At 38.1% G+C, this 26,948-nt stretch overlaps 2 protein-coding genes across 2 annotated transcripts; one reads left to right on the top strand and one right to left on the bottom strand.

Moving 5' to 3' along the window:
- The first annotated feature begins 1,874 nt into the window (after positions 1 to 1,874).
- Positions 1,875 to 5,794, top strand: LOC145779019 (uncharacterized). The gene has a single exon (XM_082590601.1). It carries the CDS (start codon positions 1,875 to 1,877, stop codon positions 3,975 to 3,977), a length of 2,103 nt encoding a protein of 700 aa, XP_082446727.1. The 3' UTR covers positions 3,978 to 5,794.
- Positions 5,795 to 6,029: 235 nt separating this feature from the next.
- Positions 6,030 to 19,112, bottom strand: LOC145779018 (uncharacterized). The gene is made up of 9 exons (XM_082590600.1): positions 19,049 to 19,112; positions 18,456 to 18,649; positions 16,493 to 16,661; positions 12,915 to 13,036; positions 12,318 to 12,498; positions 11,983 to 12,206; positions 10,518 to 10,743; positions 6,736 to 6,860; positions 6,030 to 6,182 (listed from the first exon to the last, which is right to left on the bottom strand). Exons 1-9 carry the CDS (start codon positions 19,110 to 19,112, stop codon positions 6,030 to 6,032), a joined length of 1,458 nt encoding a protein of 485 aa, XP_082446726.1.
- Positions 19,113 to 26,948: the final 7,836 nt, after the last annotated feature.

The raw sequence follows: 26,948 nt of genomic DNA, 5'->3' as shown, positions 1-26,948 counted from the left end.
TGAGTAAACTTCAGTGTTCCTCAACCGTAACATAGGAAGATTTTGACTCTGCCATTGAAACGTTAACCCTATCTAACTTTGTGGACTCTATCTCTTTACATACTGCAACACTTTCCTGTGTTTAATGCGTGTATTTAGAGGTCATTTTGCATACTTATTTATATGTATTTTTGCGTACTTCACCCAGTTTACTTGATTATGTTCCTTCAGTTTAAGACCATAGAAAACTTTAACTGTTTCTTCCAACCTACAGAAGAAGACTGGCAACTGTTATTATAACTACTCCATCAGTAACCTATAATTTGGTAAATTGTAACCATGTTTTTTTTTATTCAAAACTCTGAGAAAATCCAAATTAATGTTTTTTAGGGGTGAGAAAAAAGAAAAATGTCACTTTTAAAAAAAAATATCATGTTGATGTTCTGTTAGATTAAAAAATAAGGTCTCAAATTGCTCAGACTGTTATTCTGCATCTTTTAAGACCAATTGCAAGCAATTCTGACAAGTGGTTCTGGAATTACCTCTGAAAAACCATCTGCGCCCCCCCCCCCACATTTTGATATCTGATTATCCGGGAGGTTGCAAATTGTTGATTTTGCAATTTTGTGCCCCTCCCTAAGTTAGGGACAAGGTTATGGAAATGAGTAATTTAGGGAATTTTTATGTCTTGGTAACTTGATTCACTTGCTGCACTGATTAAATATAGTGCAGTTTGTGCTGAAATCTGTTAAAATACTTGTAATTTTGTAAATCTTTTTGAACTGATTCATCCATCTCAAACACCAATTACGGTATTACCTAACAATAAGGACTGTTATACAGTTAACTCTGAACTTACAGTGGAGTAACAGTTGAGATGAGACTAGAACAGGAGCATTCTTAGTTGTCTTTAGCGAGTTTTATGTGTGATATGATTAAGCATTTATAATTCTAACCTTTAAATCGATAGGCCTATTACGGTACTGCAACACAACACAAAGTTACTTTTGTTTTTTTCAATACCTGGTTGTTTTTTGCAGATTTAGGGAATGTTACATTTGCATAATTGTGAGAATCTGTGTCTGGGCAAAGACACCTAATGGCAAGCCAAAATAAGGGGAGCAGTTGACTCGAAGAACTATATGTCACTTCTCTGCTTCCTGTCGTCTGTTGTATTGCATATGTTATCGCAATGGGTGCAAATAAAAACACGGTTATTATTATTATTATACAGCTACCGCAAAATGACTTTGGACCTTTTTGCGTACAGCAAAATTTATGCCAGGTTTGCACCTGTGCGTTTTACATCAGAGCAACCGACTAACGATAAGCATTATGACTAACAATGCAAAGATTGTGAAAAATGTGAAGAAGATTTTAATAATGCAATATAACAAAAAAATTAATAAAAGTCGATTGCTTTAATAAAACTTACATTGTATACCTACAAAATTTTTTTTTTTTTTGAAAATTTAGAAAGGTCCGAAGTCATTTTGCGGTAGCTGTAGAACACTGTCCATGCAACCTGTAGTGAAGTGAATTATTTAAGTCAAATCCATGAAGTTAGTATGACTGGTGAATTGCAAGTCATACGGTATGTAGTTCAAAGAACTTGATTTATGGTTATTATGACTTCAAAAAGTATTATGTTCAAATTTGTTTTAAGAGGAAACTTTTTCTTGAAACCTTAATTAGATCTTTATCAAGAAGTCATTTTGAGTACAGTATAGGCTATTGTCCTCATCTCATTTTTCATTTGATCACTACCGTATTGTCCTTGTGATGTTCATTAGCCCTAGTGCATATAAATCTTTTATTTTATTTATGTTATTATGTGCATAGGGATATATTGGTCTTTGAAGGTGTTCTTAAAAAACTAACTCAAAATGTTGATAATGAAAATATTTAGTTCAATTTTACTAATATGTTGCATAATCAATGAGGGAGATCTAAAGAAGCTTCGTTTAAAGGATTCAGCTCTCTTTCGTGACTATGAAACTGCACCATTTAAACAACGCCATCCACCTCAGAGCAAATCGATATCATCTTTAAACATAAAGCCAGGTACAAAAGCTGACCCTTTCACTCTTTTGACTGAAAATGGAAACGTGACATATCCTGGACCTGAACTTCCCACTGGAGTTCCAATTGCAGTGCATGCTTTTACCAACCAATCTGGGTTTTTAGAGTGTATGTGGGGACACACTCAACCTTTGATAGATTTTATCACCACAAGTCCAAATGATGTTCGTTATATTTTCATGACTTTTGATCAGAATGCTTCAACTGTTGTAAACTGGATGAAGTTTCGCTTATTCTCAGCTTTAAGTCAAACTAGTCTAACTGAGAAACAGAAAGACAAGTTTTTAGATCAGTGCTTTTTTGTAATAACTCCCATGTCTGATATGAAGAATTGGTTGCCTTCATTATTCAATGATTGGGCTTGCTCAGATCATGGGTGTGGATTTAACAAGCTTGAGTTTGACTCACCAAATTCCGTACCAGAGTTTTCTCTTGACACCAAAAGAGTTGATGCAAGATATGATTGGGCGTTTAACCACAAATGGACACCTGAGGCTAAACCGGTAGTTTTATCCACTCATCCATGTAGTGATAACTTGAACAAAAGTAACATTAATAACTCTGTTGTTGTTATATCGGATGACATAAAGGAATGCACCATTGCAAAAACAGTATTAAATCTTCAAACTTTTGGGGCATCTGGTGTTCTTGTTTATTCCAAACCTGGATTTCCACTGCAAGATCTAAATTGCTATGGTGTTGATTGTGACACCCCCGTTACAATTCCTGTAGCAAGTTTTCCATATAATAAGGAATTATTGGCAATACTAACTGCTCATTCGAAGCTGATGGTCAAGCTACAGACAATTTCTTCTCCTAATTTTTATTTTACAATAAACGACCGAGGAGAATTAGTGGAACCTGGTTGGTTTTTGTATCCATCCTTACAGTTTTTGGCTTGGCAAATGCAGTGGCTTGTGTTTGATAAAGGTTTAACAGATCGTATTTCACAACTAAATGACTATGTCGTTCCTGTGTTCAACCAAACTATCATGAAGGGTAAAAACGGAACTGGAAATGTTACAGTTCACTTGCACAACTTAAATTTCTATGATCATTTATATCTTGATGCCTCACTTGGTTGTGTCAGCGACAGAGATGAAGGCTGTCCACCATGGGATCATGTGGCAAAGCTGTATATTTGCTGCGAAAGCAACTCATTGTGTAATGTTGAAATTGGAAGATGGATAACCTCCTTTAGACGCCGAATCGGACATTGGCTCACCGACGTGTCCCCTCTGCTACCACTTCTGAAATCTGCATCATCTTATTCCACTTGTTCGTTTTTGATGAAGGTTGATGCTTGGTGGGCACAGCCCTGGACCGTTTCATTGACACTTCGATTTGAGACATCACCACCAAGGTCTTTCAACTCTCTTTCATCTGTTCATCAACCTGCATATATTCAAAACCCCCAACAATACGTACCTTACCAAGTAATAGAACTTTTTCAAGGTGGAACCTTTGATAAAAACTACAACAAAAAATACCAACCTATTCTATTTAAACCTCCCAGTATAGTTACTGCTGCTTTTATATATGCAGTGATTACAGGCCATGGGTCGGATGAGAATGGTTGTGGAGAATTTTGTGTAACTTCTCATCACTTTGTCATAAACAACAAGTATTCTCACAATAAAACATTCTCCAATGCAGGTACACCATTAGGATGTGCTGATCGTGTACCAGAGGGTGTGGTTCCCAATGAGCATGGTACATGGTTGTATGGAAGAGATGGCTGGTGTGATGGTCAGCAAGTGAATCCATGGTTGTTTGATATCACCACTGAGCTCAGTATGACATCAACCAACACCATTACTTACTTTGGTTTGTTTAATGGAGCTGATCCTAATCCAAAAACAAATCCTGGGCTCATTCGCTTGACCTCATACTTAGTTTATTACATTTCACCTTAATGCATTTGTGGACAATGCTGTATGCTGAGAGATAAGATTTTTCATCGTCATTTTCGTTTCACACTTTTAATCAAGCTTTATCAAAATAATGCAAGTTGTTGACTTATCAGTGTTGAATTTTCATTTGTGTTTTTATCTTTGCTAACATTTTGTCATGCAGTATGCTTGTTGCATAAGCTACATATACAGGTATAGCAAGTAGAAATATGTTTGGTGCGAAAACTAGTACGTTTTTCAGGGTTGATCGGTTTAAACCGGGCAGTTTGACCACCTATTACTGGTCAAAACCCCTTTAGTGTATGAATCAAGTTGCTTTTCAATTGAATTAAAAATATTACCCTCCATGTTTAGTAATGATGTTCAACTATATTTTGTTTTGATCAACAATAACCTAAATGCTGGATTTGGAACAAAAAATATTCAATTTCTCTGTTTATTTTTGATATTTCAATCAGTTGGTTATTTTAATTATTGAGAAAATTCAAATTCTAAAAATAAGTTTCTGATGAACGGCGTTGAAACAAGAGAAAAATCCAAGATAAATAATCTTTCGTACGAATTTTACAGGCAGCCATCTGTGGCTGCCTGACAGGTCGGTATTGGCGGCCATTAATGAAAGTTCAGGCGGCCAGCTATTTCGAGGCCTGCATATCAAAATGGTCACAACTCACAACTCCTTTTATATTTCTTAAATAGCCCATAGCCCAGGTAGCCGACCATTTACTACATAAAAATATTTTTCTGAGTTTTGACCGGTTTAAACCTAGTTTTCACCGGTTAAAACCATGTTTAAACCGCTTAGTGGTCAAAACCAGTTTTGACCACTTAGAGATCAACCCTGACGTTTTTGGTATGTTATTCTTGAAAGCGAAAAGCACTTCAAGTTTCAAACGTAGTATTCACTTTATTAATGGTATTATCTCATGAATATTGAGATTTACAAGAGTGAGTACTTTATGTGGTTTTGACAATGTCACGTGTTTTATGCAATTTTTAACTATTCTGTATTGTGAAACATTTTTTGATTTGCTGTGAACTTCTACACTAGCTTACTCCAAGTCAAACCTCGGCTTTTTAACAGGTTAACAGCTAGAATATGCTCACGTAAAATTCTTCTACGTATTTTGACCTAACTGCAACAAATTAGATTCGATTGAGCGAAGTAGCCTACGCCAGGTTAAAAGTTTGAACGTGCTACGTATGAACGTAGCCTACGTCTGTTGCTCTTAATTTGTTACAATATATCAAAAATAAACATGAAATGGATATAGGTATAGGCTAAGCTACCTAATTATAAAATAGTAAAAGTGCAATGTATCAACCTATCGGAGTTTTCACATTATATTCGATGTCTTTTTAACTTGTACAGTAGTATGATCTCTGCAGTCTACACTGTTTTTAAACCTGTCTCACATTTCCAATGAATTTTCTGTGGGCTACTAAATAATTAGCCAATGCTTTAAATACATGCTGTCACCGCAGTATAACCATATTTGTGCGTTTCAATTTATTTTATGTTTGTACAAAGCGCTCCTAGCTTTGAAATTAGCCTATAAAAACAGCAGTCAAACGACGTTCGTTAAAAGAGCGTGGAGGCTGATCGAACGTCAGATGACCCTTCCAGAGGACTGGAGTGTCATCATCTCGTGACACGTTGCTTGTGTCAGTGGAAACGTCACATTTGGTGTTGTGCACAGGATGGATGAAAAAAGTAAGGAAATAACGTAATACGATATTGGTATTTCAACAGCCCTTCAGCTTATGAGATGACAATAGGCTACAATTGCGTTAACCCTTCGTATTGCAAACAAGCTGTAAATTATGCAAACAGAAAGTATTGGCATTAGGCCTAAATGATTTAAAAATCGTTCTTTTAGAAGGAGATCGCTTATTAGCTGGATTAAATGCAACATTTATCTGAATTAGACTTTATTTTGACAATACGATTGATTGCTTCCACATGAATGAGTCATAGGCCTAAGGAACTCCCTGAAAAAACATTATTTAATTTTCCCGAGCCTCGTATGAACAATTTTAAACAAAAAACACAGACTAGGTACAATGCAAAGCATCCTTATTGCAGAAGTCTTCTCCACAGCAGCATCTGCACGCACTAGCTGGGATACCAGGTTTGCATTGGCTAATGTTATTCTTCCAGTTGTTCTCGCAAGCGTATGCTTGCTTGCATAACTTCGTGATGGACACCTAAGCCAAAAAGTAATCCAAACAAAGTATAAAACCACTTGGTCAATTAAGTCGAAAAGTTTTACACGGCGACAAAAGCAAGTCTAGTAGCGTGTTTTAGGCTTATTAACTGATCAGAAGGTAAGATTTAAATCAACTAATTGCAGTCGTTAACTAAATTATAAAATTAGATGAACCTTTTGACAGCGTGGCCTAGTGGTTTGAGGGTAAGAGAAGTAGACGTGGATTCGATTCCCACCCCTATGATTAGGCCTACTCTTTTATCTTCTGCAATTACAAGACGAGGTTCAAAGCAAGAATCAACTCTACGGTTGAGTGTTAGAAGGGTCACAGTGACTGCAGTCAGCTGGTTCATAGGGAAAAGTATCTAGGCCTACATGTCAAAACATCTCATCTTTCATTTGTTGAACGATTTGCAGATCTAAACTTTTTCTGGCCGGCAAAGGGCTTTCCGAAAAGACTGAAGAAGATCATTTTTAAAAAAAGGGTCTTTTACAATCTACATGACAGGCTTGCTAACGCAAATCTTGTAAACTTCAGTTACGTTATTTACCTCTTTCTTCGACACCTGTCTAACCTCACTTTGACAAACTTCTCCCACACTGCATTCCTTTTTACGTCCTTGCTTTTGGCATTCCTCTTCGGAAGAAGCACTTCGGCAAATGTAGCAAGTGACTTCTGCAAAGAAAATTTGTAGAATCTTGAACTTGTGAAGCCTTGAATAGTTGTTGCTAATTTAGCATGAGCGTAATAACCTAACCTATAGGCTATTTTAACCGTATTAAGACTGGGGTTGGGCATAATATGCCCACCCCAATTTCAAACAAATGTATTTTAATGGGCATACGTGCTAATAAGCTGAAATTTCTTGACTTTTCCTAAATATTACTTGGCTAAACGTATTTAAAGTTTCGTGGCTATACCTGATTCAGTTTGGGAGATATTCTACTGTTTTTAGCTTGTACCTTGAAATATTTCATTGATTTGCTCCTGGAGTGAGAGCAGATTGCGCTTGGTTGGTTTCTTTTATAAAAAGAGTGACAGATCATCGATCGTTTATTCAAAGGCGCCAAGCCGCCAAGCCGAGTCGCCTAATGAGTTTATTGCGCGTGTAATTTGATTAGTTGTTAAGAAGACACTGCATGATGATTTGCGTCTGGTGTAAATTGCATACAATTACTTCTGTCTGTGACTGAAACAAAACCATTTATTTTACGCAACGGATATATTCTTCTTGGAATAACCTACTTCAAAGTTTGGTTGCTTTGTCTATCAGTTTTCAGTCTTTAGATGTCCCTCTAATGTGAAATTGGCGAAATGAAGCAGATATCGACAGAAAAAAATAACAATATGTCGATGAAATGTATTTTAAAAATGAATTCGCATATGTATGTAGCCTATATGAAGGAATTTCGAACTAGATAAGTTGTCTAGTACAAGTCAAGTGCATCACTTTACTAATTGGGGAATGGTATATAATGCTATGAATGATATATCTCTAACCTCGTACAAGCCTAATGGCAGCAAGTGCCATGTTTTCATCGATTCAATATCATCAGCTGTTGAATCGATTTAATAATCGACAAGTTTGCGATGAGAGAATGCTTGCACACGATCGCTTATACTATAGGATTTTTATATCGAATCAACGTTAGACGAGTTTGATTTATCGTAAACTTGGCTGCCTCCAATGACTGCACAAGTGGACGTCGCTTATTGTTATGTTTCAAAAGATAAGCGTTAGAACAGCACACTGCTGTTTCAGCTTTGATTTATTATCATCATGGTTGAACCGATGTAAAATGACGTAACTCGTGGGTATAGAATGCGAAAAGTCTGTAACTTCATATTTTCGCACTACGTTTTTGTTTTGCATCTGTTTCTGTAGAAACGTGGTAAATAAACAATTCCTGATTTCGCTAATTGGATTGTTCTAAACATCGGCAAACTGTTGTAATTTATACCCAGCTCGAAAACTCGATAAGTTTGGCATTAGTTCTACGTTGCTAGACGTTGAATCAACATAAATATGACAAATTGTACGAGCTGTGTATCAGCGTGTAGATCGAGTAACAACGTGATTTGTTTCTTTTTTCACTCTGAAATGCATATAGTATATAGCTAACGGAGGTTACGGTACACAAGCCATGCATAACGATAAGCTGGTTTACACTGGCGCGAGAGAACAACCATCAAAATTAATTTAGTCGAGTGTTGTGATGCCAAATAAAAAATTTCACAACGCGGGCGGTCGCTACGCATCATTGTTTGACTTATAACCCGTAGACTGCTGTCCTCCGGTTTGTTTTTCGCACTCAGGGATGGGGGCGACTGGAGTGGCCTCTCCAGAGTGCTGGCCTGGGCGTCTGTATGGAGGTCTTGCGCTGCCCAAAAACACAACAGGACCCTCCTCTCTGCCTCTCCGGCGTGGTCCAAGCGAATGCAAAGCGTGACACTCGGCGACGGTTTGGCTGCAGGAGTTGCCGGAAGGATGTCAGAGTTTGACAGTCGACCGCCTCACGTACTCCACTCCGGATTTTCTGTCTGGGTTGTCTCCCGTAGCCTTTCCCAGGACTGGATATAGCCGCAAGACAGCGGAGGTTTTTGAATCAGGGTTTGCCTTCCCCGAGACGAACTGCCGTCCAAGGCTGACGGGCTCCGTCTGCCCGGCTGTTGTACTGTCTTTTGTCTGGCCTCTCACCTCTAACCTTCCCGACATGGTTAAACCTGCTAGGGGCTACGAGCCCCCTTCGGTATAGCCCACAGGATCCTTGAGATACTCAAGCCTCCCCACCGCGGCAAGGTAACAGTACGGGGAGAAGAACATTGTAAACCGACTCTATCAGCTTGTATCATGCAACTACAAAACAAACCGTGGTTATTGTTCAATGATTTTGATGTAACGCTGATGTTCAATCGATATAACTCGCTCGCTGTAATACGGTATTGAATAGAATCAACGTATTTTGATTTCATTTGCATTTGATAGTTCAATTCAATTCAATTTATTTTTCTTTGTCGGAAAACAACAGCAATGATAAAGTTACACCATTGTCACGCAGATCCAACGTCAAACGACGTAAAAACGTTGCTGCGATTGAAACAAACAGAAATAAAATCGTTTCCATGTGCTTGTTCTCCACTGGCAAATCGGTTATTTTTACGTCGATTCAACGACTAAAGACGTTGAATCAACGCAAAAGGAGTGGAATGGTTAGCTGTGTAAGAATATATTTTTTGCTGCTTGTAACAAATCTGCCTACATCTCAAGCAACACTTGTTTCCGATATTCGCATCTTTTCTAACAAACTGAAGTCAAATAAACAATTTTTACGTCTAAGCACTGTGGTCAAACGTTGAGTCGATATAATAATGTCGCACTTTTGCCGGCTGGATGATTACAGAATAAATAGTTTCTCGGCAGTTGATGAGCAGTTACGGTTGTTAGTTTGAGAGACATAACGCAAAGTGTTATTACCGTGGGAATACCGTGACCTCATTATCTCAAGCCGAGCAAGATAAAGCCTTGTTTCTTTATTATAATTTACATCTAACTTTGGCGATTTGATGCCTGTCTAATAAATCTATTATAGCTATAGATATACACATGATTCGAAGACAAGTTTGAATTTGTTGGAAAGTCAGATAAATTTTCTTTCACTTGGTAAAATATCTAACTGACAGCATGCATATCAAAGGCGTAATAAACGTTCAAAAACCGTGGGCATTTTATGCTCCCCCCCAACTCAGGGAATCCCTTCAGAGCCCAGTCTTAATACGGTTAACACCACAGCGCTTTTGAAATTTATTAAGCGATCAATATTAAGATAAGATTTAAGGCTGAAATGTTGTTATGAAACATGAAAAATTGCCATGTCGCAACATGCCTTTTGCTAGCATTTGAGGTGCTGTTTGCAACTTTTTCCACTGAGGTTTAAATAGCCTATATTTTAAGATCCTTTACCGATTAACAAACTTTAGGCTACGTCAACCTGGAATCGTAAAGTGGAAGACTCTCACCCCAGTTGCTCAAACGTGAAACAGTTAAATGAGTTGAAACCTAATTAGGATGCCCACTGCCCAGGAGTCCAAACCTATAATAAAACCAACTGACAAACATTACCTCAAAAATTTCAAGTTTACCCCATACGGGGTAGGCCTAGTTAACCCAGGTTTACTGACCACTGCTATAGCTCTGTGATTGTTCTATCGCCACACGGTTTTGAGGTCTGTACGAACCACCGTAGGCCTAGGGCGGGTATGATATTATTGACATTAATAACAGTAAAACTTCACGTTAAGACTAGTAGGCTAACAGCGCTAACCAGCACCTACTTTTACTCTCCTCTAAAAATGTGGAAGGTGGATTCGGTGTCAGTTTAGCTTCACTTGATCCAAACACACAATTAGTTTCTTCGTAACCAAAGTCTAATGTAAAATTCAAGTTGTCCATGTTCATTGGCAGGTAATTGTGCGAATCATCGAACAACAGGCTTGGTTGTATCAAGTGACGATTTCTTTTTGACGTCACGTTAAAAAGATTGCCTTCTCGGTCAGAAACCTGAAGAAACATCGGCCCAATTGATTTAATTTTGTTTGAAAGTTGTTTCTGTGATGAGATCTTGCCTAAAAATATTTGCATGCAGTGGCGTACGCAAGGGGGGGGCATTGGGCCATGCCCCCCCCCTTAAAAATGTTTTAGCAGTTGACGACGTAGATTAAGGCATTTAATATGTTTTGCATTGCTCTGTCAAAGCAATTACTGTAACAATGTTGTTTTATAGACTAAGCCAATACGAAATACATAGCCCAATCCAAATACCCCACCCCAGGTATGCCAGTGTAGCATAGTGTTCTGTAAGCCTATTATAGTGATTACTGATTAGTGAGAGAGAAATGGATAAAGTCTAAACTAAAACCATACTGGGATATCATGAAGACGTCTGGGATATCAATGGCCAGTGGCATAGCCAAAGGGGGTGGGGGGGTTGAGCCTTGGGGGTTACAACCCCACTTTGGCACGCGTGTGACGTCACGATATTGAGAATGATGCTTTCAGTTTCTTTATGCTTGGGAATGATGGTTTCAGTCTAAAAAAAACTTGCCTAATTTTAAACAAAACTGCATTAAAAGAGCGAGTTTTGCCAATACCAAACATTCAAACATCTCAGCCAGGAATTAACAACAAGAAAACATAGAGACTTAGCTCTATTTCCGAAAAATGCCGAAGAAAACATGATCTTATCCTTTTGCTATGCCACCTAACAGCACCATTTTACAGGAATATTCATACCCACATTTTTGTTGAAAATGCTCTCAGAATGCACCAAATTTAAAGTAATTTTTCAAAATTTTCTGGGGGAGGCCCCCCAGACCCCCCGCCGCCTGTCGTCAATGGCCCCCCCCCCTTGAGAAAATCCTGCGTACGCCACTGTTTGCATGGTTTAGATTTAACGCCAGATCATTCCAAATAATTCAAGTCGGCCTACATAGTCTAAGTTTGTTCGCCCCGATAGCTCGGTTGGTTAGCGAGCGACTTTGTGAAAGAAGAAGCTTCAAGATCAAGCCGCGCTGGTTCGACTCTCGGTGTGCGCGCTTGAGCAACGCATTCTAATGACTGCTCTCCATTCAGGGGCACCTAATGGATGGAATAATTCCCCGGCAATAACACTTCAACTGTCGGAAACTTCACTCTGTCAATCTCGGTAACTGGTCCTTCGTCCAAAGCCTCTACATTCTACAAGTAGCCTATGCGAAACTACCAATTGAAAGGTTAAAAATTAAGTTAATTGAAGATCACCTGAAAATTTTTGACTTGACAAGGCATTTCAAGTCCAATCTCTCTCATTTCTTCCATATCACGAACACTTCTTTTTTTTCTTGCCGTTGTGTTTCTCAGCTCTGGGGAATCAAATCCATCTGTTTCTTGCAGTTGAGCAAATGCCACCGGATCAAAAAAGATATTTCCCGATTCTTCCCTGCTTGGTGGCATATTTGATGGAAAGGAAGAGATTTGAGGAATTGCTAAAAAAGGCTACGGTTGTAGTTAAAAATTGCCCGCATGCAAACAACATAGCCAAACAGCAACAATGTGATGAAAAACGATTGTAGGAAGTAAAGTGCCAATATTCTTACCGAAAGAAGGAATTGATTCCTCCCATACAATTTCGACATCTTCAATGTTGAAGCGGCATGCATCGTTAAATGTTGCAAGAAACTCGATACCGTCACTACGAATCAATCTATTTTGAGCCAGCACAAAATCTCTTGCTCTGACATCACCAGCAAATGAATTGATGCAGTTGGCATTCAAAAACTACAAAAAAAGGTGTGTAGCTTATAGAGTTGGACTGTCCCCGAACTCGAGCGTTGTTAGTGGTGAAGAACGACTTTGGTTAATTAATATTTTGCAACTCGCGATCCTGTGCGTATTTAATTTGGCAGCTTCCGGTCTTTTTAGTCGAATTAGTAGGCTACTTCGTAGAGTGTTGGGGCGTAGGCTATTCAGTGCAATAACGTTTTTTTTTTTGTAATTTTAAGAAAATTATTGAATGAAAAAGAATGGAGTTTGTTGTAACCTAGTCAACAAGCCTGATTTATATTTTCATGGATATGATAATGCGATGTTTGTGTTATGAACTTATCGATATTGCACAATCGTTTATGGTAACGTCGTGTTTGCTTGCAGCAATTAGGCTAGGCAACGCACCAATAAACTGCAGGCCTACTCACTCGAAACAGAGGCGGCTTGCAAGGCAAGCGTACAGTCAACGACCACCAATTGTTTTGAGGTCTTGCTGTTGGCAAAGTTATTCTTCCGCGTTCATTTGATTCCGCTTCAAATATGGGAAGTTCTGAATGTCAAAATTATAAAACAATAAAAAAGAAAACTTAGCCTACTCATTACTCTTCAAGCGTGTTAGATTTAGTTTTGAATCTTTATCCTTGGACTGACAAAGCCTTGATAGGTTCTTCTTGATAGTATTACATACTTGTTGTAGAATGGAGAGGCTCTTGACGCAGGGCCGGTTACTGCGATTGGCAGAGTGAAGTTTTCAATTGTTGAAGTGTTGTTGCCGTGGAATTATTCCATCCACTAGGTGCCGCTGGAAGAGCAGTCCTGAAATGCGTTGCACAAGCTCACATCCCGAGAGCCGAACCAGCGCCGCGTGATCTTGAGCCGGGCGCGCAACCATTGAGCTAACGGGCCGATAATAGGTTGATTACACCGAGCGTGATATCTTTGCAATGCAACTTTATGGTTTTTATTTAAAAACCTTTTGTTTAATGTTTATCCGCTTGTCTTGTCAATATAGGCTAATATTAAAGTAGTAATGTGTGTTTTTTTATAAAGCGATGCATGGTTTGGTTTGGTTTTGAATCTTTATCCTCGGACTGGGAAAGCTTTGGTAGGTTATTTCTGGTAGGGGAAGGTGACCATAGTTGTGCAGGTTCCATAGTTGTGCATGTGCCATTTCCCGCCATTTCATGCATGGTTGATCAAGCATGACCACACTCCTGTGATGCCTCTAAGTAATGAGCTCATCTCTCATAGGTAACAGATTTCTAGTGCGTTCTCTATGCAAGCTGTTGCTATAAATGTTAGTTTGTTGCATTTTTTCCTGGTTTTTGAGATATCAGATAAGTTGTCATTTTTAGTAGATGTTGATTCTCTAGGAAAGTGAGCTTATTTGTGATCAGTAAAGGTACATAGAGCTTGCATTACCTGCACTTCTTCTGGAAAGAGGTTTTGCAGTGTGGTCAGAAAATCCCTTTCAAGATGGCGGAGTCTTGATTCCATAGTTGTGCAGCACGTGATTCCTTAGTTGAGCATTCTGCACAACTATGGACACCGTACGAAAATTCTAAGCACTGATATTGAAAATTCTCGGCACTGAAACAATGATATTCTCAGCACACCAGTAGCTCCCCAAAGCAGTGAAAATCCTCCCAATGTGTAGGCTATACATATATTTCTCCATCGCTAGGCTATATCCTTCGAATTCCTAAAGCTCCTCCTCGCAAACTTCAGTTCAATTAAAGGAAGAGAAGAAAGTCGATTATTCTTACTAGTGCTCCTGAAAAGCAATAGCTGTTAAAGGAAAAATTGTTGAAAGGCAAAAAGAAAATTAAGAGTTCCAAGAAGGTCCAAAAAAGGTAGCAAATCAAGACGTAAAAATAAGAAATCAACACCTCAAGCTTCTTCTTTGAACTCTTCATAGGATGAAAGCCAAATGGTTCTAAATGACAATTCCTCCAACAATGCCTGCGGAAGTGACATGGAGGGCGAGAATGAGTGCATGCAGGGCCGAATTTAGCGGATGAGGGGCCCGGGGCACTTCTAGATTGGGGTGCCCTCGTGCAAAAAAACACCTCTACGTCTACAGTAGCATTAATCCAGCACTGCACAACATTTTGCACAAACTTCAGAGGCTGAAAAAAACAACACAAAATCACATTTTTTCCACGTCGGGGGAGCCTTCAAAGGGGGGAGGGCGGAGCACCTGCACCCTCTGCCCCCCTAAATCCGGGCCTGTGTGCATGGTGTGTTCTGAAGGGTATTTGGGATTGGAGACATGGATCCAATGTAAAGTTGGTCTTACTGTAATTTTGAGAATGCTTCAAGCTTATCATGGCCTTGCAAAAATTGGTCTCGTGAAAAATGCACAAATGATCCTGTGATGTATGTGTGGCGTGTGCCAATACTGCGAATAGTAGGCTAATTGCTGATTTGTCAAGTAGACTTGAATTTTATTCTTTCCTTGTTTCTTATCTATGTAACTTATCAACAAACAAAACATCTGCTATACAGCGACGTTTTTGTATGTAGACCCATTGCTAACTATTGCAAAATATGCCATTACTGCCATTTCTATACTGCATGGAGGAAAACAAGTGAAGATCTGCTGAATGCGTATGACCCTGTCCGCTTTGTATTTGAACGTACTGCAATATTAAAGTTATAAGCCTACACAAAGCAGTTGCACAATTAAGGAATCGGAATGCACAACTATGGACACCTATGACCATAGTTGTGCAACTTTAGTCACCGTTTTAAAATGTCAAAAGCACCTATCAGTTTATTTGCAAAACTTTATTTTTGTAGTGCTTTTTGTTGGTAAATGCTTGTACTATAACCACATCATAAAGTTTATTTGCTAACTTTACTCATGATTCAGTTTTTGATTAAAATGTTAAAAATTGCACAACTATGGTCACCTTCCCCTATACTTGTAGAGGCTTTGACGCAGGGCCTGTTCTGTTACCTAGATTGGCAGCATAGGCGCAAAGGAAAGTTAGTTTTTGGGGGTGCAAAAAAATTCTTGCCTAAATATCATTAAATGCGCTCAAATATTTTTTGTGACAAAGAGTACGGTAGACCACCTGATTAAAAATTCTACATTGCTCCCAATAGTCTGATATAATTTTGAATATTTACAAAAAATCAAATATTGGCCCAAGTTCAATCTCAATAAAAATTTTGTAACATGTTGAAAGTTTTTGCCCAAATTTTTGACTAGTTGAATAGTTTGGGGTGCGGTTGCATTTTATTTGACATATGCATAGCCTATCTATTATTTGAACAAAAAATCAAAAATAACTTCAATCTTAATGAAGTTTTTGAAACATGCTGAAAATCCTTACCCAAATTTTTATCAAGTTTGCCCAAATTTTCGACTAATTGAAACGTTTGGGGTTGCGGTGGCACTCTCTGCACCCCTGGCTCTTACGCCTATGCTTGGTAAAGTGAACTTTTCGATTGTTGAAGTGTTGTTGCCGGGGAATTATTCCATACATCAGATGCCGCTGATTGGAGAGCAGTCCTTAGAATGCGTTGCTCAAAGTGCACACCCAGAGAGTCCAACCAGCGCCGCTTGATCTTGAAGCTTCTTTGTTAACGAAGTCGCTCGCTAACCAACTGAGTTATCGTGGCGGACTCTATTGCATCGCTGATATGCGTTGCTCTTCAGCGATTTGCAAAGCAGACAGTGTCAGCGCAGCATGAATCAACACCGCAAGTTGTCGTGATTTTGAGTATATCGATTGTGGTTTGCATATGACTGTGGAAACCTTAGGCTACGGCATGTATTTGACGGAAAGGGCAATTCTAATGTCATATGTCAAGTCTTTTTTGTTTTTTTTTTCTTGTGGCGCAACAAACGTTACATGGAGCCAGATTTGCTATAGCCGACTTAAATGTTTTTTTAATCTATTGGGAATTTGCTCTCACAAATATAGACAGCTTATTCGTCGAAGAGGCCACTGCATTTCATCGTTGCCGAGTTAATGCAAAAGCTAAAAATACTTACCATTGCTAAGAGCCGCCTGAAGGTAATCATCGACGCAACGGTTGATCTCTGTCAAAGTGAGATTTTCCGAAAGTACGAAATTTTCCGACGCCAATAAGTCGGTGAAGCAACTGATGCAAGAATTTGTATCGCTCTTTCTGTCAGTTCCCATTCGCACCGTTTCACATTTCTACATGATAACAACTTATTTCACGATGAAGATCAATTTCTCTCGAAGGGTTGCAGCCTACGTTTATATATAACTTTCCAATTGTAAGAGTTTGTTTAAAAATGCAATTGGAGGAGCATTCTTTTATTATCTCAAATAGGCCTAATAATTTTTGTCATTACTACAGTTAAATATAAATAGAAGTACCAATACAATGAAAGTAGGAATACCAATAGAAGTAAACTGCAAGTATCAGCGAGAGCATGTGGTCTGTTGGACTCAGTTGACAATGCCACGAAACAGTATAATCTCTGAAACAGTTACTCCAGAGTCCAGAATATAGTTTATCTGTACTTTCCTCCTTGTAAAACTACACAAGTATCAGATTAAAAATATACTAGGCGAAAAATGATGTTGCATGCTAGTAGAAGCACTAACAAGAAAGCTTGGACTTAAAGGGTAGGCTAGCCTACGTTCAAACCCCGGCTTAAAATAGCCTAATTATAATGTTCCAGATTCTTTTCAGGGGCCTGGGAGCGAGAAGAGAATGCTACATATTCTTTGAAGTAATGTTGTGATGTGATGAGTGAGCTATGAGCAAACATGTGCTCGAGTTGAGTGCAGTGCCTAACTAATTCGAAAATAGTTATATCGAAATTGTCGCGTACCACTTGTTTAGCCTATTGGGGAGGATGATGAGCACCTTCACGTGGTCCATCCTGGGAGTAGCCGAGTTCAATTACAAATAAAAAGGCGAAACGAAGCTCATCAACAAGTCAAAGAAAAATACAGAGCTACATCACCAGACCGGCAGTAAAGAAACGCCTCAAATCGAGAAGCCCCTTTGTTGCTCAAGCACAATCCTTGCTGGAGCACAACACCAGTGCCTCATCCTGGATTACCCATACCTGGCAAGAGGAATGGACACACAACACCTCCAGACTCCACATCTTTATCCCCAACGCTGGACCAATGCTACCAGGAAAGGAGCTTAGCCGACCTGCCTGGGTACGGCTGAACCGCCTCCGCACGGGTGTTGGGCGCTTCGCATCCTTGATGCATAAATGGGGCCTATCAACATCTGCTGCATGCAACTGTGGTGCTGAGGAACAGACAGCAGATCACATCCTCTACCACTGCCCGACGTTTACTCCACCAAGGGCAGTTGGACTGTCAACGCTGGTGGACTCTACAATCAAGCGGCTGCTCGAAGAATGCCCGGACATTTGACCTCCATGAAACGTAGTCTAAAAACCAACTTCTAATACGAAAGAAGAAGCCTATACGTGAATTTCATTGCTGGTATTGCAAAAAAAAAAAATCAATGATCCTGCTTCAAAGAACTTGATGCAGAATTTTCGAAAGTTGTTTGAAAATTAATAAGCCAAATGTATAACATTTTTTTAATGGAACATTATTTTTTACAATTCAGAAAATATATTTCCATTTTGTGAATTTTGCGGCAACATTTTGTTTAAGTGCGCCGCAAGATTTGATAAGCTTACAAGTGTGCCACCAGCGAAAGAAGACTAGGGAGCACTGGTCTTCTTTAAAAAAAATTTTATGCTCACATGCTACAGCAACATAGTAGGCCTACAGTAGGCTACGTAACCTAAGTCTACAGGCTACAACAGATAAAACGATTCAAAAATTACAAATTAGCAACTAAAAACAACAGCATAGTTATAATATAACATGATTTTAAACTCCCTTTGCACAATATAGGCTAAGCTAAGCGAATTACAGATTTAGCTGCATTAGTTAACACAAATGCTACATATCTATTTTGCATGCTTCTGACGATGCATAGCCTACCGCGTAACACGTTCTATAGGTTTCCGAATACCAGTCCCTCATAACCAAGGCTATTTCAGCAGTGCTTCTTTCTAAGCAAAACGACACCTGTCGCACCCAAGGCTTAGTTCTTCCCGAGCAACCTTGTAAATCTAAAAGTATTTCTCCACCTTGTACCACATCTCGGCGTTTGCGACATACTTCGGCTCTACAACCTATTCACATATAATCAGTTTATTAGTTCAATGATTATAATGATGTTTTTATACCACCCATTACGACAACGTAGGCTATAGTAGGCTACGCTAAGATTAGGTCTACAGATGCCACATAAACAGACAACAAGAAGCAGTGAAGGGACCTACAAGTCATCAAGTCAGCTGCTTTAAACTGTGTTGGTCATGTCAATAATTGTCTTGCCGAAACACATAACCGCGTGCTCGAGAGCGGTGTCAAACCGACATTCGTTAGAGAGTTTTAAAGATGTTCTTTTCACTTGGGCATGCAGCCGATAATTTTCATACTGTTAATTCATAATGCTTAATTATCTATTATCGTAAAACAGATTTTCATCAAACACACAACAGTCTACTCAAAAGTGGCATGTTACGTACCTTCTGAATACGAGCAGGTTGATAAGAAGAAAGTAATCAACAGTATACCAGATATGTTCAACATTCTATTTGCCATGAAACATGAAAATTAAATGCTTCTTTTGAAAATAAAATACAAGGTTTGAAGCATTTTTGCAACTGGAGATATTTAGAGAAGTTTAACATTTCTGTATAGGCACTTAATTATCGAATTGGCAAATCAGAATGTGCTTCTGAATGGAGAATATTTTATAGTAGCCTACGTTGGAGCAACGCACAACTTGACACAAGGCCAGAATTGTTATATCCAGGCATTGTAGTTTGAACTTCATATTTTTAAACAGCACTACTATCACAAGACACCATGCTTATTAATTAACAATAAAAGTTATAGCTATTCAGTAGAATGGTAGTCAAAGATTAGACGAACAAGTCTATAACCCAATGCAATGTTAAAGCTTTGGTAGAGAGTTTGCTTTGTTGAACCATAGACAAACAAAACAAAGTAACCTTAGCGGGTTTAACATAATGTATTACTCACAAAAAAATATATAACATAATAACTCAAGCGTTTTCGACACGCACGTGTGTCCTCAAAACATTTGAGTTATTATATTATATTTTTTGTATGTAGCCTAATACATTATGTTAAACCCGCTAAGGTTACTTTGTTTTGTTTGTTTGTGGTCCGATACAATGTTACACATCGCCTGCAATAAACCTTTTTCCTTTTCAGTAAAACAAAAGACAACCAGCTTGAAGATTAACTTTCCATGATAATTTTTGTCAAGCCTTCTGCTTTTCAGGATAAAACTTAGATCGAACGTAGCCATGCAGTTGTAGCAGAAGATAGTTTAGATTAGGTAGCAGTGACGTGCGGTGAGGTTCCTAGATGGTGAGGCACTACTTTTTTCAAGTCACTTTTACAATAAAAATTTTTAACAACAAAAACGGTGTCATAACTTACTAATCAAAAAAATTAGCAGCATGCTTTCACATTTATTAAAAATAAAATCCATGCGCCTATCCTTTTGAACTAAAACATCTGTGACTTTGTTGTAGAGACCCTTCTTTACTCCAAACATTATCACTAGATATTGAAAATAAGAGACGGGAAAGCAGAAAAGGCAATTTTTAAAGCATAGCCACACAGCCACTTCTTTTTTGAGTACCAATCTCTTTGAAAGTTGCAAGTTATTTTTTTTTTGTTCAGTCGTCTGATGCAAACCTTATAAATTTGGAACAGGTCTTCCTTTATTTATGACTTCAACTTTGGATTGAAAGTTTAGTTTTTAAAAATCTCTCAGATTTGATACTAAATCTTCCTCCATTTTATTTACATTTTATAAGAAACAATCCTTTACGCTGCAAGAAGTCACATACCACGTAGGCTCGCGGGCACTCCAGCTTGACGAAAAAGGTTTCATAGCTGTGACGTCACATTTGAGGCGTGCCTCAAATCGTAGCTAAATCGTTCATGATGATTTCTGGCGACTTTGCGAAAGAAAAAGGCACGCATAGTGCAGTGTATGGAAGTTTTCTGATCTGAAGTGAGGCAAAGCTGGCGTTGCCTCTCCTTGCGTATTTCAACGATTTTGACCACATGAACGCTCGATAGGAATATCGCCACAGAAACAGAAACAAATTAAAGCACAGTTTGGGTGTAGAAACGTAAAATTTGGGGGAAAGGGGGCACGACTACAGCAATTCACACAAACTAAAGCACCTAAAAACGTGCAATATTTACTACTTTTTAACAAAAAATATTTATTCTGTGATAACCATTTCTTTGATATAACTTTTGCTTTGCCAGATGTTGGCAGGTGAGGCAGTGCCTCACCTGCCTCCCCTGACTGCACGTCCCTGTTAGGTAGCCTACTTATTCTCCATCAAATGCACAAAACAGCCAGGTGAAAAATCAAGAAGATAAAAAAACTATCAAACTGAATTTTCTTGGGTCAAACTTTAATTAAACAAGGTTTTTTAGTAAAGAACTAAAGAAAATAAATTTTGCGTCAAATGACACAAAATTCATTTTTAAAAAATCTTTGAAATTCTTTAGCCTATACGTGTGTTTTGAAATTCAGTAGCCTCAGCAAGAATAATTCTTTAAAGAACATATTGCAAGGGCAGGGCCAAACACCTCGAATTTATAGCACTTTCATTATTCTGAGATTCTCTTGCCTGTCTACATAATTGAAGTAAAATTGCATCATGGACCAAATCAAAATTTGCCCCTAAAGCTCAAAGTATAAGTGTAGGCTATTTATTTGACACAAAGCAAAACGGGAAAAAGCAAATTAGTTTTGAATGGAAACCCATTGAGTAGAACATTAAAGCTTTGGATTTCAACGTTGCGGTGTGCTGCCTTATAGAACATATAGGCCTATAGCCTACTGCAACCAAACTGTGTCAGATATCTGTGAAAGTGATCTAAAATTAACTTCTGAAGTGGGGAAAGATTAAAATATTAATCAATATCTCAACGAATAGTCTAAGTTGTTGCAAATACAAACAGCCGAACTAAATACATAACTACTGAAAAAAGGTTGACAAGGGTAATAACTATCTGCAGCCTAAGAAGGCTTCTATTTTTGAACTTTGAAATATACTTTCCAAACTTTAACTTCAAGCTATGAAACTTTCAAAGGGCCGAAAACATTTTTAAATCAGCGCACGCGGTTGAGTCTATCGAACTAAGTGACATCATACAGAACATCTTCTCAACATATTTGGCCATGAATCACTTGTTAGAATTAAAATAGCCTTGAGACTTTTGCAAATTATAAGCTAATAATTATATGGTAAGCAGGTACGGTAACTTATTAAATTTGATTGTTGTAATTTACGCAGCAGAGTAACACCGCAACTGCAGATCACGAATTGAGAAGAAAACCATCATTGTGATAATGGCTGACATCACTGCTTGTTAAATACTTTTCTACTACTATTTATATACACAAGTTGTTGCCTAATTTATTCCATAAATAGAACATCAACAATCAACATATAAGAAACGTCTCTGACCTTTTTGCTTGAAAAGTCTCATTTTTAAGCGCCAAGTTCCTGTTAGCTTGTATTTTTAAGAGTCGTAATGTTTTGCAGCCTAACAATAGCTTACTCCTTTGAAATAAAACATGTTAATAACACATTAGCCTACTTGTTTTAACAACACTTCAACAATTGGAAAAACTTCACTCTGCCAATCTCGGTAACCGGCCTCCGTCGAAATTAGCTTCTCTAGTCTACAAGTATGCAAAACTACCATAAATAACTTATCAGAGGCTTCGTCAGTCCGACGATAAAAATTCAAAACCAAACCATTTATAATGTGGGTATTGATTCGAACTGGCTTTTATCACCGTGTAGGTTTCAGATAATATACTGTAGGCCTAATACTTTATACATAGGCTACCTACCATTATTACCATATAATATTTGTTTAGTATGGTACAGTATGGTAACCAGTAATAACGAGCTAACTGCTGTGGCCAATTTTTATGTGTAGATGTTATTTTGTTTTTGTTATGTGCAAAGAGAAGAAGCATAGTCTGGTTTAATCAAAGTTGGCTGGTGGAGTTTACGCTCAACATCTTTAGCTAAAGACAGCTGTTCTTACTATATGCTCACTGTCTGGCACAGGAAAATAAATCATAGGTAACCTACAGCATATTCGTTGTAAAAAAACAAAACAAGTTAAGCATTGTATAAGCCCCAATGAAATGATTTTTTAGACAGAACACAAATTGATAGTAATGCTATGACTAATTCAATGACTATTTTGAGAAATTGCATAAGTGATCTTGCGTTTTAAATAGACTGCAAAATGCGCCCAATATGGTAATGACTAATGAAACTGTATCCAGTTCTTGAGTCAAAGCTGTTTTTCGATAATAGTTAATTAAAACTGCAAATATGGAAACGTAGCCTATGATATTTTGGACATAGCGATATATATAAATTATGTACATTAGCCTATTTATTCTTCCTATCCCTGGCAAACAAATTGCGTTTTTATATGGTGTGCATTTTTTTCTTCTGAAACTAGAACGATCTAAAATCAATGATATTCCTTTCTGTCACTTTTATGACGTTTTATCGACTAACTGTAGGCTAAGCTCAACTGCTAATGTCACAAACAACCATTTTCCTGTTTGATACGAGCAATATTATTGTCTCTAAGTAAAATCGGTTGCTGGAAACAAAACGCCACATCGCACCACATAATGCGTCGCAACAGCGGTAAAGAATCCAAGCAGTTTACTAACAAGGATTGATTCCGTAATCTAGCATAGCTCCAGATTTCAGCACATAGACCAGGAAATGGGATGGAAAATGAAATGCAGATTTTGTGATGGAGGATGGAAAATATTAAAAATGAAAAAGGGATGAAAAATTTGGATGATAAGACGTAAAACAGTATTCCATCACTCCATTTCAATTCCATCATAAACTTTCTTATACAGTATCAAGACATACAAAAGTTGTTACATTAGTTGAGTAAAAATTTCCATTTGGTTACGTTTTTTAAACTGAAACAATCCGATTTTCGGCTTACAGGCTATATTGACCAACGTGACTATTTCCCGGACGCAACTTTTCAAGAGGTATAGCAAAAAATCTCCTACTTTGCAGTTTGACTAATCAGAGTCGTGTTGATCAGTTATTTCACTCGATTGGTGACGGTACAGAGCTTAAAGCTGAGCGACTCCTGCAGTCGTAATGCGTTACGCTTGTCTATCACTAATCTCGAACCAGACCTGACCTGAGTAGAGAAATTAAGACGTCAGTAGGCTATCATTCTTCACATCAACACAGCTGTGTTTTACAAAGTTTCTGGATGTGTTAATTTCTGATAGAAAAGCAGACAACTTATTAAATTATACGCCTAACTTATTATATCCCGTAATATGTAGAGGCTAAAACAAAATAGCCTATTTAAACTTGCATATTTAATATGTGTACCGTATACATACCCGCATATTAACCTTGCTTTATTGTATGACAGGACATTAAATAACACAATATTGCTGTAGCCTACGCTATATGCATTTTTCTTTACGCAAAACAAAATTATCAATATCTGTTGGCGGGCACTTTCGCAATATCAAATCTGGCCCGCCTGGTAAAAAGTTTGGACACCCTTGGAATAGGCTAACGAAATCAAATTGCTACGACCTCGAAAGAAAACTAAAGAAAATTTTTGTCGATGTGGTTGACATAAGCAAATTTAACTTTACATTGAAGGGTTCTTTAAGTAAACTTTTGTTTCACATCGACAAAAATTTCTTTAGTTTTCTTTTATTTCGAGATTGTAGCTACAGTATTTGATTTCGTTAGCTTATGCCAGGGGTGTCCAAACGTTTTACCAGGTGGGCCAAATTTGATAATGAGGAAGTGCTCGAGCTGTCATAACAAAAAGTGGAAATTGTTGCCTCCTAAATGTTAATCTAACCACCAGCGAAAAACATATCGGTTCCAGAAGGTTATTCAAGCAGATGTTCAGCCAGGGTCTACAGCCTAGTTTTGCTGCAAGCAGCCCTGCTAAGACATAAACAACTAAAGCAAAAGCATAGTTGCAAAAGCAAGGCTAAAGCATAGTTGCAAAAGCAAGGCTAAAGCATAGTTGCGTTGTGGCCGTGCAATATTTTAAACTGATTATCCCCTTCGATGTTTTTCTAAACCTCTGCTATGTTTGGCATAACCTAAGCTAGGGTAGGCTATATTGTTTTTGTTGTGATGCTCAAAAATAAAAACAAAACTATTCTAGGCAGGGGCGCCGGAACGATTTTTGACTGGGGGGGGGGCAAGATTACGAAAAAAGGGCACTTTTGTTTACTAAAAGGCCAATTTTTTTTTCAAGTTTTAAAATAAGATTTAGCGGTAATGCTAATCTATCAGCTCACTGTGTATTGACTTGAGTAATGATAGCCTACAAGTGTCCGGTATACAAAGAAGGGGATCATGCTATGTTATAATGATGTAACCTACTGTCAAGCCTTAAAGCAGCCTGCGGCCATGACCGCTAAGTAGTGCTTGAATGACCGCCGGTGCAACCTCCTCAATCGGCCAAGTTTGGCCGCCGGTCTCTTCTAGCCAATTATTTAATTTCGTAATAGAATGATCGTGGATTAACTGTCGACAGTGGCGCCGCCAGACCTTCAACATTGGGGGGGCAAAATATTGACAGTGCAAGACAGTAGCATAGTAAAAAATTTTGCAAGAGGGGTGTTGACAGCCGGCGGGCGAAGCCCGATGGCGTGTTCGCCGAAGGCGACACTTAGCGGTGGGGGGTCTGGGGGGCCTCCCCCAGAAAATTTTGAAAAATTACTTTCAGTTTGGTGCATTTTGAGAGCATTTTCAACAAAATTGTGGGTATGAATATTTCTGTAAAATGGTGCTGTCCGGTGGCATAGCAAAAGGATAAGATCATGTTTTCTTCGGCATTTTTCGGAAATAAAGCTAAGTCTCTATGTTTTCTTGTTGCTAATTCCAGACTGAGATATTTGAATGTTTGGTATTGGCAAAACTCGCTCTTTTAATGCAGTTTCGTTTAAAATTAGGCAAACTTTGTTTTTGAGACATAGGTTGATTGCTTTTTTTTGCGAGATTATTACAGTTTTATTATTTATCAATAATTTTCTCCTTGGTTGATTCAAAAAACGATCTTATTCAGGTAAGTAACTAGCTTTTATGCTCTGAAGTCAACCCAAAGTTTAGAAAATGTAACGTGTCATAGAGGTCATACATCTTGATGAGTGTCAAACAAAAAGCTTTGAGACAATGAAGTTACTTTAGGCTATTTCTGATATATTCAAGTTTTGTATAACGAATAGCTGTTTAGATGTTAATCTAGATCGAACAAGCGATCTCAGCAGTGAGCAGTTGCAGATGGCTTGCTTCCTTGCACAGTTTGACGAGAAATTACATCATAGGCTAAAACTTTTCTTGTAAACAATGTATTAACATCCGTAAATTCAATTTGAAAGGTTGAAACCCCTGAACCCCCCTCCCTTGGCTACGCCACTGGTGCAAGACATGCAAGACAGTGGTATATTATTTAATTTCTCTTGTTTTCTACCAGGGCTGGAAAAACTGTTTAGCTTCCCGGGAATCTGTTTTTTAGAGGAAAAATTTCCCGCGGCTTACAATCACGATAATGAGAACCTTATATTTCACTGATCTCCGGAGCTGACGTAAACCTTAAAAGTCATGTCGACATATTCTTGATGCCCCCCTTATCGAAAATTGTTCTTTGTATTACCGCTTTGAAGGAGGATTACGACTATGAACAAAAGAATAAATTTTAAACTTCATTTTGAATTGAAAAGACATGACGTAATGTCTTCCAACCTTAGTTAGGCTATATATTTTTTCATTACGTAACGTCTTGTAAGAATAAATTGAAAATCAATATGACCACTCAAAATGAAAGCAATGGGACTACGAATTCTCACTAAACCAATCAATCAATGGTCTTGTTGCATTGAAGATGACAACCTTATATTTTACTGATCTCCGGAGCTGACGTAAACCTTAAGGCATAGATCTGTTGACTCAATGCAAACCCTTTGAAGGTTGGGGGGGGGGGGCTGTCAATTCAACTTTTTTGTATCAACAGTTGTATCTCTAAAACCCCTGAGGCTGCGACTACGGGATTTCTTGACTTTTTCTAACTTTTATTCACCTCTATTGAGCTGAAATTTTGAGCAAATAAAGGTTATAAATTGAAAGATATAAGGTATTTCTCAGCACATCCTCTGAAATATTTCATATTCTATTGTGAAACATTTTCCCACCAGCTGGATGAAAGTAATTAATTTGGTCCATGTCTCGTTAATCCTAACTGTTTCACAGCGTGAAGGGCATTGGCTGTATGTAAAACAATGTAAAAAAATTAATGACAACATTACTATGCACG

Source organism: Aplidium turbinatum, chromosome 10, assembly GCF_918807975.1.
Source record: "Aplidium turbinatum chromosome 10, kaAplTurb1.1, whole genome shotgun sequence".
In the NCBI taxonomy this organism is placed as follows: Eukaryota; Metazoa; Chordata; class Ascidiacea; order Aplousobranchia; family Polyclinidae; genus Aplidium; species Aplidium turbinatum.
Note: the sequence above shows the minus strand (reverse complement) of the source record. Positions and strands in the feature narration are given on the sequence as shown.